At 32.7% G+C, this 11453-nt stretch overlaps 2 protein-coding genes across 2 annotated transcripts; one reads left to right on the top strand and one right to left on the bottom strand.

Annotated features, from left to right (window-relative positions):
• Positions 1–450: 450 nt before the first annotated feature.
• Positions 451–2682, bottom strand: LOC145752430 (vitamin K-dependent protein Z-like). Its single transcript, XM_082568717.1, has 7 exons — positions 2614–2682; positions 2396–2550; positions 1459–1483; positions 1094–1210; positions 916–1026; positions 530–657; positions 451–468 (listed from the first exon to the last, which is right to left on the bottom strand). Exons 1-7 carry the CDS (start codon positions 2675–2677, stop codon positions 451–453), a joined length of 618 nt encoding a protein of 205 aa, XP_082424843.1. The 5' UTR covers positions 2678–2682.
• Positions 2683–3680: 998 nt separating this feature from the next.
• On the top strand, positions 3681–11234 carry LOC145753175 (ATP-binding cassette sub-family C member 10-like). Its single transcript, XM_082569576.1, has 23 exons — positions 3681–4603; positions 4677–4898; positions 4985–5110; positions 5229–5308; positions 5458–5605; positions 5677–5854; positions 5963–6069; positions 6156–6322; positions 6397–6580; positions 6654–6784; positions 7017–7129; positions 7212–7382; positions 7550–7711; positions 8040–8212; positions 8345–8560; positions 8763–8896; positions 9018–9181; positions 9252–9388; positions 9467–9602; positions 9719–9866; positions 9955–10207; positions 10313–10425; positions 10778–11234. Exons 1-23 carry the CDS (start codon positions 3830–3832, stop codon positions 10911–10913), a joined length of 4173 nt encoding a protein of 1390 aa, XP_082425702.1. The 5' UTR covers positions 3681–3829; the 3' UTR covers positions 10914–11234.
• Positions 11235–11453: the final 219 nt, after the last annotated feature.

Below are 11453 nucleotides of genomic sequence, written 5' to 3'. Positions count from 1 at the left end.
TTCTTACTGCTGAAACAACTGCTGTTTTTTTACTGCTAAAATAACTACTGTTTTCTTACTGCTGAAATAACTACTGTTTTCTTACTGCTAAAACAACTGCTGTTGCCTAAAACATTGCGAACCTCAACACTATATTTTAAAATCATAATTTATTATTACTGGTTCGTCCATTTTGTTTTATTATAAACATATTATTATGAATCACGTTAATGTTATAGTCCAATATATTCTTATAGTTTACCTATGTTTACACTAGTAGGTCCCTAACTATTAAAAGTTGTTGACCGTAAATTTAGTTTTTATTGGTTTTTAAAAGTTAGGGAAAATTAAATAGTCACAATTTTTGCAAATAATTTTTATTTCACAATTTAAATTTACAAATAAAGTTTTAGTTGCAAAATTAATTAAAATTTTACAAAATTAAAATATTTTTTTTCAAACTTTCTTCTTCTATCGTGGTATGGTTGTCTGCAAAAAAAATTGTTTTTAATTTTTTTTATTATTTTAGAATACGCGTATTTGTTGTCACCTGTTGTTGCTGAGTGGAATGGTCTGTTACGTCACAACCAGCAGGAGGACAAAGACAAAGAAAAGCGTTTACTTGATCTTCGCACGTGGAACCCTCGGGACAATATCCAAGCGAGCAATCATCAAAATCTGTCAAAGGTTTTATTTAGTTTTGTTAAATCCATCTTAAAGTGAAGTGTTTGAGCTAACGCCGGGCTCAAGGGCGACATTGGTGCTGCTTAAACCTGGACCTTTAGACTAGTTGTTTAACGCCATGACCAGGCTGCCACACTACCGGACACCGGTATACCATTATTACGTCATTCTTAATAACCACACCCCTATGGCGCCCCTTACTACCTTAAATGCAGTAAATGTTTTGTTGTTTAATTATGACGTCATACATACCGACTTCGCAGAATTGGCCTACGTAGCCTTGTTCGCACTCGCAACTGAAACCTCCGTAAGTGTTCGTGCAGTTGCCGAAGTAGCAAGGTTCCTCGTCGCATTCGTTGATATCTTAAACATAAGTCACGTGTTTATTCAAGGCAGGAACTGTTTTTTAAATATTTAAACTTTAACGAACCGATCTCGCAATATTGTCCCCCGTAGCCATCATTGCACTCGCAAGTAAAACTGTTGTAGGAATTCACACATTGGAACGTTCCAACTGCGTAGCACGGGATCAGGATCTCGCATTGAGCTTAAATAAAATAATAATTCACGTTAACTTTTAGTATCTTTTAGTTTTGTGCTTGTATAACCCAATGTTAACCTAGAAATTACATAGGTTTAATAGATTACAAAAACAAGTCAGCGGAGTTAACATGAGTTAAACAAATAAGATTTAAACTACTTTATTTAAAACCTGTCTTATCAGGTTCTGTCAATAATTTAAGTTGTAAATAGCAGATTAATGTTTAAATGTTGCCAAACATTAAAGTTGCTTACCTGTCAGTTCGCTCCAGAATTGAGCCTGAAAAACAAATAATACTGTTGCAAGATTGCTTATTAATAAATAAATATTAAAAGTTTAAAGTACTACGAACCTGTTAATAAGTTTGAAACAATAATTTTGATAAAAATGTTTATTAAAACTCGACTTTTGACTTCTTACAAATCAAACTTTAATAAAATAATAAAAAATAATTGCCCCAACTTAAACCATCGCAATTCTTATTTTTATTTAACTTGTGCGGCTTAAATTTAATATTTTATCGAATTTATTTTCATATTCATATTTTCAGTTGCAATTTCCTACGTAATAAACGGCAATAAACAACCTAATTAGCATAGGTGGGCACAGTTAAACGAGAAAGTAACTTCGTTAAGTGATAATTCGTTACATAGTACATTAACTTCGTTAACGTTAATAAGTTAAATTAAACAAAATGTAACGGTAGTTATCGATAACTGTTAACGTTAAAACTTAAATAAAACAAACAAAGAAACGACGCTATTTAAAAAAAACAGCAGTTTTAATCTTAGTTGATATTTTAACTACACGAATGTAAGTTTAAAAGACGTTTTTAAACTTAAAGAATGCCCGAATAACAGCAGCCAGATGGTAGTGGCCTTCATCGTTTAAAATTGAAACAAATAAACCCAATAAACGGCAAAATAAAACATATATACTTTTATATTACCATGGTAAACTTGTAAAAATATTAAATTAACGGACTTAATTTAACGGAAGCACAATTTAACGAAAGTTAACAGGTCCGTTGACGATTTTTAAAGTTAACTTAAAAGTTAAATTTTATCGCAAAATTTAACTTCGTTATTTAACGATTAACGCATTAACGGTTTAGTGCCCACCTTTGCTAATTGGGTAACAAAATAATAATCTATAGTTAGGGTTGTTCATTGTGGGATAATTTAACATTACCCCTTGAACGTCGTTATCGTACACTTCGTAAGCTTCCTCCTGGTCGCAAACCTCCTCATAACATTCCCGCTCAGCATTTCCAGCAAGAAGCTCCTCAAATGGATTTCGCTTCGCTCGGTGCAAGTATTCAGAGGCTGACTCTTTGTCCAAGAATACTAAAAAGAAATATTTCAACTTTAGTTATTATAACAAAACTTAAATTCTACGCTATAAGTTACCTGAGTTAGTCTCGCTGTAATAAACTGTCACAGCTAACACTAAGAATATTAAATACAACTTCATGATAACACTTTTAAAACCTTAAAACATAAAATAATATTTCAATAAATCTTTTTATATTATTTCAGATTGTTGGATCAGCATTTGATGATAATATTTACCCCAGCAAACTTATCAACTTTTGTTGATTTTGTGACCGAATCACAAACAAGTTTTATCTTAATTGACTTGTGTTCCGATAAGTGTTAAACATCATTTTATGTTTTCTGCAACAAATTAATCATTTACAAATAAATCTTTTTTCACAACAATTTTTAAAATTGTAAACAATTTTAAAAATCGAAAAAAAGTTTCAATCCCAAAATTTTTAAAATATTTGACGACTATATATAACAGTAAATTTATACTTAAATAATTTCTTTAACATAAAAACGAGTTACCTAAATATTTTATGCTCTGTATATTATTGTTTGGCAGGTGCCACAAACATTTTGGTTACATCACTTATGTATGTCACAAATGGATCATAACTCTTGTACAGAAAGCACGTGATATAAACAATCAACAACGTCATAATTCAAAAAGTAAGCTTTTTTAAAATGTTATTATTATCTTAATACTTTTATTAAAAATGCTGTGATAATCAAAAACTTCGTGTTTTTAAATTGTGTATAGGCAGATAGGTTATAACTGTGTTACTGTTTTTGTCACTTTTACTGTCTTTTGTGTCTAAATTAGTTAAATGTTTGCAATTTTAACTGACAGACCTCAAAGGAGTACCATAATAAAATTACATTTATTTAAACTATTTAGGTCCATAATAAAACAATGTCTTTGAACGAACCTTTAACAGAATTTTGTGAGGGGGAATTCAAAATATTTTCAACACCAAAATTGTTTTCACAATGTTTTGAAACTTATGTTTTTGTGCTGGGGCCGTTCACTTTATTTGCAATCACTTCTGCATTTTATATCGGGAGATTACGACCACCAGATGTCAGGCTTACTGTCCCGTCAACTTTTAACATTAGAAAACTTTGCACAACCATTTCAATTCTGGTTCTAATCACCCAGCTTCTTAAAGATGTGATTACAAAAGAACCAATTCCTCCGGTTGTTGGGTTATCGTACGGTGTTAGGTTTGTTTCTTTGTTGGTGCATTTATTGTTTTTATGGAGACTTTGTCTGGTGCATTTTCAGTACAAACGAGGTCCAATGATTGTAATATTAACCTGGGCTCTAACTCTGCCTTTTTATGGAGTTGAAATATGGAGAATTGTGTTAATTTTGATCAAGGAAATGAACGGAAAAATTGATGTTAATTGGATTATTGAGTTATTTTGTATTTCAATATCAGCAGCTTGTCAACTTATTTATCTTGTGGTGACAATTCAAGGCAATTCCAAGTACAGAACTGTTTCAATATTAAGTCCAAATTATGACGAAAATGTGGTCATTAATTCAGGGTCTTCAAGTAGTTTAGGAGATCGATATTACGCAGTCGGATCAAGTGATTTTCCGACAGAACTACAACCAATCTGTCCAGTTGATTCTGCATCTTGTTTGTCAAAACTCTTCTTCTGCTGGGTTCAACCGTTAATGAAGAAAGGGTCAGAAAAGTTGTTGAACAACGAGAATTCTGTTTATTATTTACCTCAGGATTTAAACACTGTAGAATTAAGTGAAACATTCGAGAAAAATGTTGAACCCAACCAACAAACTGACTTTGAATACGAAACTCAAAACCAGGACAAAAAATCTCACTTTGTTTTAAAAACTTTGAACAAAAAATTTGGAAAATTATATTTTTCACTGGGTTTGCTTAAATTTGGGGGCGACTCGTTGGCTTTTGTGGGTCCCATAGTTTTAAACTTGTTGGTAAATTATGTGGACTCAGATGAACCATTATCTAATGGTTGGTATTATGCTTCTGCCTTATTTGGTTCAACTTTGGTTGGTTCTTTGTTATCAACACACTTTGAATACCAGGTAACAAATGTTTTATATTTGATTTTGATTTGGCCTTCATAAATATCTTCGAATTTAAAAAAAAAATTTCTAGGTCAACAAAATTGCGATTGGAATGAAAAGTTGTTTAATCGGAGCAATTTACTCAAAAACAACGACCTCGAAACATGTTTACATGTCCAAGTATACAACAGGGGAGGTGACCAACTTTATGAGCACGGATTGTAACCGAATTGTGAACTTTTGTCCGAGTTTTCATCAACTTTGGAGTTTGCCGTTTCAAGTTGCTGTAACTCTTGCTCTACTTTATTTACAGGTTTGTTCTATTTGGGTTTTTTAATAAAATGGCCTGATAAAGAATATTTAATTTAACACTATTTTAAACTAGTTTCTATGTTTCAGGTTGGAATAGTGTTTCTAGCTGGCTTGGGTCTTGCTGTGATTATGATATTTTTTAACCATTATTTAGCCAAAAAGATTGGACAATATAATGTTAAAATGATGGAGCAAAAAGATTCAAGAATTAAGGTTAAAAACTAATTAAAAAAATCTACATTAAAATGTTTTTATTATAAAGGATATTCTTTACGTAATTTTTTGTAGTGCTGAAGTTGTTTTAATATTTACTAACTTAACTTTTGTTCAGGTTATGACCGAGGTTTTGCTTGGGATCAGAGTTGTAAAGTTTAACGTGTGGGAGGGATTTCTAACCGAGAAAATAAACAAGTAAGAAGTGAATAATCTGCGGTGTTGGTTTGTTTATTATTTTTAATATATTTTATGCTACTCACATAAATCTAGCAGCTAATGTTGCATTAAAATAATTAAAATTTACCAAACTTTATTTTTAACCTTTTTTTTATTTAACTTTTTAGCATCAGGAGCGAGGAACTTAAAAGTTTGCGAGGGATCAAATATTTCGATGCCGGTTGTGTTTATTTATGGGCTACAACCCCTGTTTTAATCTCACTTTTGACCTTCGCAATTTATTCATCCTTGGGTCATGATCTTACTGCTGCTAAGGTTAGTTTGTTTCACAAAATAAATCTTTTTTATTTTTGCCTAAAAATGAATTGTTTGAATATTTGTTGTAGGTGTTCACAGTGATAGCCCTGATCAATATGCTGATCTCCCCCTTAAATGCCTTCCCATGGGTGATCAATGGTTTAATGGAGGCTTGGATCTCACTGGAGAGACTCGAGCGTTTCATCTCGATTCCCGACCGAGATCCCAATCTTTATTTCGATGCAATTGTATCTGCTCCATCAAGTGGTGAGCGAAACTTTTAACATCAACTGAAACACAAATTAGTTAAAATCCAGGTTAAAACCCTGTTATAAATTAATGACATTTAATGAAATATGTTTTCTCTTGTTTTAGAGGAAGCAGTGAAAATTATTGATGGAACGTTTTCGTGGAATTCTTTTGTGTTTTCACCTGAGGAAAGTAATTTATTGTTGAGGGATATCAGCCTGGATATTAAAAAGGTTTTGTTTACTTGCTTAACCAAGTTAATGGTTTAACTTTAACATTTATTATGGCTTAAAAAACAAATTAACTTTATTTGTCTTAGGGTCAATTCATTGGAATTATTGGCCCTGTTGGTTCAGGTAAAAGTTCGTTGCTATCGGGGATATTAGGTTCAACTCGGAAGGTCAGGGGTCATGTCATGGTGCAAGGGTCGCAGAATGAGGTCGCTTATGTGGCACAAGAGCCATGGCTTCAACATGCCACAATCAGGTCACAACTTTTAATATTTTGTTATCTGTAAATAAATAAAAAAAGTTCCTAAAATAAATAATTCAAACTCACAGAGAGAATATTTTATGGGGCTTGGATTATGAGCAAGATTTGTACGAGACTGTGTTAGAGTGCTGTGCACTGAATCGTGATTTAATGGCGCTACCTAGTGGTGACCTAACAGAGGTCGGAGAAAATGGGGTCACCTTAAGTGGGGGCCAAAGGTCAAGGGTAACACTTGCTAGAGCTATTTATCAGGTGAATAGAATTTAAAAAATATTAAATTTTTTGACTTCTTAACCAACCAGTAACTTAACAACATGCCTTACAGGACAAATCAATCTACCTCCTAGATGACCCAATATCAGCAGTGGACCAACATGTTGCAAGCCACTTATATCACCAATGTATAACAGGGATTCTAAGGGAGAAGACCAGGGTATTAGTCACCCATCATGTTAGGTGAGTTGTTGTCATAATATCCTTGATTTTAAGAGGGTTTGACTCAGATGCTAAAATGTTAAAGCACCCTTAAACTTAGGACCTGAGATCCAGGGTTTGTTTCTTTTTGCTGGCAAGTTGTTGACTTTTGATGTTTTGCTGATGCTTTCATTTTTTAAGCAACCATTTACACAATTTTCCAATAGTTTATAATAAGATAATACTTCAGTTTTAAAATAATATTACATCAAAGATACCTACAACATGCTGATGTTATATTTGAAATGGAAGATGGAAAGATTAAAGCAGTTGGAAAACCATCAGAAATATTGGGGGAGAATTTTAACAAAAAACAAGCTAACATCGGTGAGTCTTAATTTAAAACTTCTTTACGAATATTTTCAAAACTTAAATAAAATTTTCCTTTTTTTTAAACTTTTTTTAACAGAGCAACCCACCAACCAAACCCAATCTAAAACCAAATTAAACGAGAGTAAATTAATCCAAGTTGAAGACAGAGCTGTTGGAACGGTTAACATCTCTGTTTACAAATCTTATTGGTTGGCTGTGGGGGCGTGTCTGGCTTCATTGGTTCTCGTGTTTTTGTTCCTTATGCAAGGTGGGTTCATGTTGTTACTGATTCTATAAGATGTCCATTGCTTTATTTTAATATTCAAAACCTATTTATATATATTATTTATTATCAATCCAAATAAATTAAAATTGGATTTTGGCTTCAATAATTTTGGTCAATATTTTGGGCTAAGGTAATTTGTTTTTAACCAGCTTCCAAAGTGATCTCTGATTGGTGGTTGGCAGAATGGGTCAACAGCAATTCAACCAATCACAAGCCAGTAAACCTTCAAACCGACCAATCACACAATTTCACTTATGTTCTACAACAACCAATATTCATCACTGATACCTCATACACTGTCTTGCTGGGAGGTAAGTTGGTTTGGGTTTTATAAACAACAAAAAGGGATTTTTGTTCTAACAATATCAAAGTTTATTTTTAATTTTTTTTTTTTATCCTCTGTGAAAAAGACGATTTCACGACCTTAACATAAAACAACATTTGTTACACCGATCCAATCTTAAGTTGACTTTTGAGATTATAATTGATTAGAATTGAAAGTTTGAAATAGACTTGAACAGAATTGGTCGACAATTTATCTGAATTTTGTGCTGTTTATAGAAAGCAGTGGGAATCGATCTTGTGACCTTATGTAGTGAATTCAAGTGTTCTTTTTAACTTTTATTTACTTTTGTACAGCGCACCACAACCCTAGGCATCCCAGTCATGATCCAAGTTGGTATTTAATGATTTATGGAATAATCGCGGGGATAAACAGTATTTTCACACTGTTCCGTGCATTTTTGTTTGCCTATGGTGGTGTTAAAGCTGCCAAGGTTTTACATATAAAGTTGCTAAAATCTATTTTGCAGGTTAGTTTAACTTTATTATAAGACCTTGGGTTTATGGGTTAATATGCTGCACCTATAAATATTTGCATATTTTTGAGTGTTATATCTTATCTTCTCTGCAAACACAAATTAATCATAAGTAACTTATTGCAGGCTCCTGTGACATTTTTTGACACCACCCCTGTTGGACGAATAATAAACAGGTTCACGAGCGATATGTACACCGTAGATGATTCCCTGCCCTTCATGCTTAACATATTTCTTGCCCAGTTTGTTGGTCTTGTTGCCACTCTTGTGGTCACTTGTTATGGTTTACCCTACTTCACTTTGGTGCTCATTCCATTGGGGGTTTTCTATTATTATACTCAGGTTGGGTTTTAAACTTGACTTTTTTAACTATTTATCATTTTTTATTTATTTGTAAACTAAATATTCGTTTTTTGTCAGGTTTTAATAATCTAATAATTGTTATCATGCTTAAATAATTTTTGACTATTAAATTTATTTTGCAAATAAAATAACTCAAAATGACATAAAACAGTTATTTGTGAGTTCTTATTTTTTTCCATAGCAATATTACCGGTTAAGCTCACGAGAGTTGAAGAGGTTGAGCAGTGTCAGTTTATCCCCGATCTACGTCCATTTTAGTGAAAGTTTGGTTGGCATGGAGACAATCAGAGCTTTTAACAAAGACCAAATGTTCAGGTAATTGTTGAGAAGATATTAAGATTTAAGTGAACTATTATTGCCTGGTGTATGGTCTGTTGCTATTTAAACTTATGGTGGTTTTCTATTTTAAAACTTACATGAAACCTCCATTTTTTAGAACTAACAACAACAAATTGGTCGACATCAACCAACGTTGCAACTTCTCCACTCTTGCTGCTCAGGAGTGGTTAGCCATCAGGTTACAGATGATGGGTGTTGTCATGGTAACGGGGGTTGCCATCACCGCGGTGTTGGAACATCATTTCCAAGCTGGGAGTGCTGGTGAGTTTAACAAACTGTGTTCAATTGTTTCAGGGGTAACTGATGTTTAAATGTTACCTTCTAATGCTAGGCATGGTTGGCTTGGCCTTATCTTATGCCCTGTCAGTCACCAGTCGGTTATCAGGAGTTATAACCTCATTCACCGAGACTGAAAAACAGATGGTGGCAGTAGAGAGACAGTCTTATTACATCAACCAAGTTGCACAGGTTGGTTAAGATTGTGAATCTTGATTGGATTACATAGTTACAAGCTCTGTGTAGTTTTTAAATCACATTTGAATTTAGGAACGACTTATTCCTTTTAATGAGATAGAAGTTCGTGGAAGTTGGCCACAAGAGGGCAACATTGAGTACAAACAAGTGTCGTTAAGATACCGAGAGAATTTGCTGTTTGCACTCAAGAATATCAGTTTTAATATAAGTAAGTTTGTGACCTGGTGGTGGTTTAAATTTATTAAATTTTTGAAAAAGTTTTGTATAAATTTATAAAGAAAATTAAATATTTTTATATTAAAATCCTGCACCAATTATTTAAAGAAAGTGGTGAAAAAATTGGTGTTGTTGGTCGTACTGGCAGTGGAAAATCAACCATTTTATCCACATTGTTTGGAATGGTTCCAATTAATAGTGGAACCATATTGATAGATGGTGCCAACATTAAGAGGGTCCAACTCCAAACTTTAAGGTAATGGTTTAATTAATGGTGATTTAAATGGTTCAAATAATAAGACCATATTAGTTACTGGTTATTTATTTAATTTAACTTTCCACAGATCCAGGATTGCAATCATTCCACAAGATCCGTTCCTGTTCAGTGGAACTATCAGAGAAAATCTGGACCCCACCAACAAGCTGGGGGAAAGTACCCAATCTAACACCACTCTGAACTGGGCCCTCACTAGTTGTGGGTTGAAGGTCGAAAGGTTAGGAGGGTTACAAGGTCAAGTGGGTGAGCGGGGGTCAAGGTTATCTGTAGGTCAACGACAACTTATTTGTCTGGCAAGAGCTTTACTTAAGAATGTGAAAGTGAGTTTAAATAATTTAGTTTTTAGTGCTTCAACATTTTTTAAGATTGTTTAAATTTTTTAATTAGTTTGTATTGTTAAATTTATTAAATCTTTTATATCCCAGATTGTGTGCCTGGATGAAGCCACAGCAAACGTGGACCAACAATCTGATCATTTAATCCAAGAAACGATCAAAAAACATTTCTCGCGATGTACTGTGATCACAATTGCTCACAGGTTTGTTCAGCTATGTGGTGTAGTTGGTTAAATTAATGAGTTTACTGCATAGGTTCATGGAATCCTAACTGCTTTTAAGTTTAAGTTGCTGTAGACTGGTTGCACCTTTGCTGAGCTGAAAAGCAATTGGCAGTTAAATTATCAAGCAAACAAAAATCATAATATGCCAAACTAGCAAAACTCGAGACTGGGTTAGGCCATACTAGCAAAATCAACTCGAGACTGGGTTAGAGGGAACAAATGTTATGTTTAGGTTGTAAAGTAAACTTTCTACCACCATGCAAAATCCTAAAAATCCCTGTTTGTTTAAATCAGTTCAACGCCATATTTAATCTTTAACTTTTTCCACCAGGATAGAAACGGTGATGCAAAGTGATCGAGTGATTGTCATGAACGAGGGGAAAATATCAGAGTTTGATTCTCCTCAAAAACTTCTTCAAAATATTGACTCCATGTTCTACAAACTTGTTAAAACTTCTGGAATTTAATCTCATAATAGTGAACTTGTGATGTCATACTTTATAATCACTGATGCTATTGTTACTTATTGTTCTTTTTTAGTTTTGGAAATTATTTTTTCATGTTATTTTTTTGTTTTTCTAAGTTACATTTATACTTAAGTCAGATAATTAATGTTTAAAAGTGCAATAATGCAGAATCTTAGTTAATTTAATTTCAGTAGAATTTGACTTTTAACAAAAGGCCAAAATATTGCAAATTTTTAAATTCAATAACACTCGTATTTATTATATTTATTGTCGATTTCGTTTGGGTTCTCTTTTTTGTTTATATTTTTATGTTAGAACTTGTGCCACATATTAACAGTTATGTTAGAATAGTGCACTACGTGTTTGTATTTATTTAAATTTTTATTTTTTTAAGTTATTGATATTTTGTTTAGCATTTATTGTTATAATTAAGTCACAAAAATTTTCTTCCAATATCCAGCTTTTTATTTAATTGTTTTATTCAGTTTTAAATTCAACATTTTTAGAAAAACTTTTAACATTTTTTCTTGTTTCCGCAGA

This window comes from Corella eumyota, chromosome 5 (assembly GCF_963082875.1).
Source record: "Corella eumyota chromosome 5, kaCorEumy4.1, whole genome shotgun sequence".
Classification (NCBI taxonomy): domain Eukaryota; kingdom Metazoa; phylum Chordata; class Ascidiacea; order Phlebobranchia; family Corellidae; genus Corella; species Corella eumyota.
This window is presented reverse-complemented; position numbering and strand designations above follow the sequence as displayed.

Excerpts from the sequence above, each read along its gene's own strand:
- LOC145753175 (XM_082569576.1), top strand. The coding sequence starts at position 3,830 with ATGATTGTAATATTAACCTGGGCTCTAACTCTGCCTTTTTATGGAGTT. Across the intron at positions 4,899-4,984 it reads TTGCTCTACTTTATTTACAG|GTTGGAATAGTGTTTCTAGC; the intron begins GTTTGTTCTATT and ends TCTATGTTTCAG. Across the intron at positions 5,606-5,676 it reads ATGATCTTACTGCTGCTAAG|GTGTTCACAGTGATAGCCCT; the intron begins GTTAGTTTGTTT and ends TATTTGTTGTAG.
- LOC145752430 (XM_082568717.1), bottom strand. The coding sequence starts at position 2,677 with ATGAAGTTGTATTTAATATTCTTAGTGTTAGCTGTGACAGTTTATTAC. Across the intron at positions 1,484-2,395 it reads ACGATAACGACGTTCAAGGG|GCTCAATTCTGGAGCGAACT; the intron begins GTAATGTTAAAT and ends TTTGTTTTTCAG. Across the intron at positions 1,027-1,093 it reads GGGACAATATTGCGAGATCG|ATATCAACGAATGCGACGAG; the intron begins GTTCGTTAAAGT and ends CTTATGTTTAAG.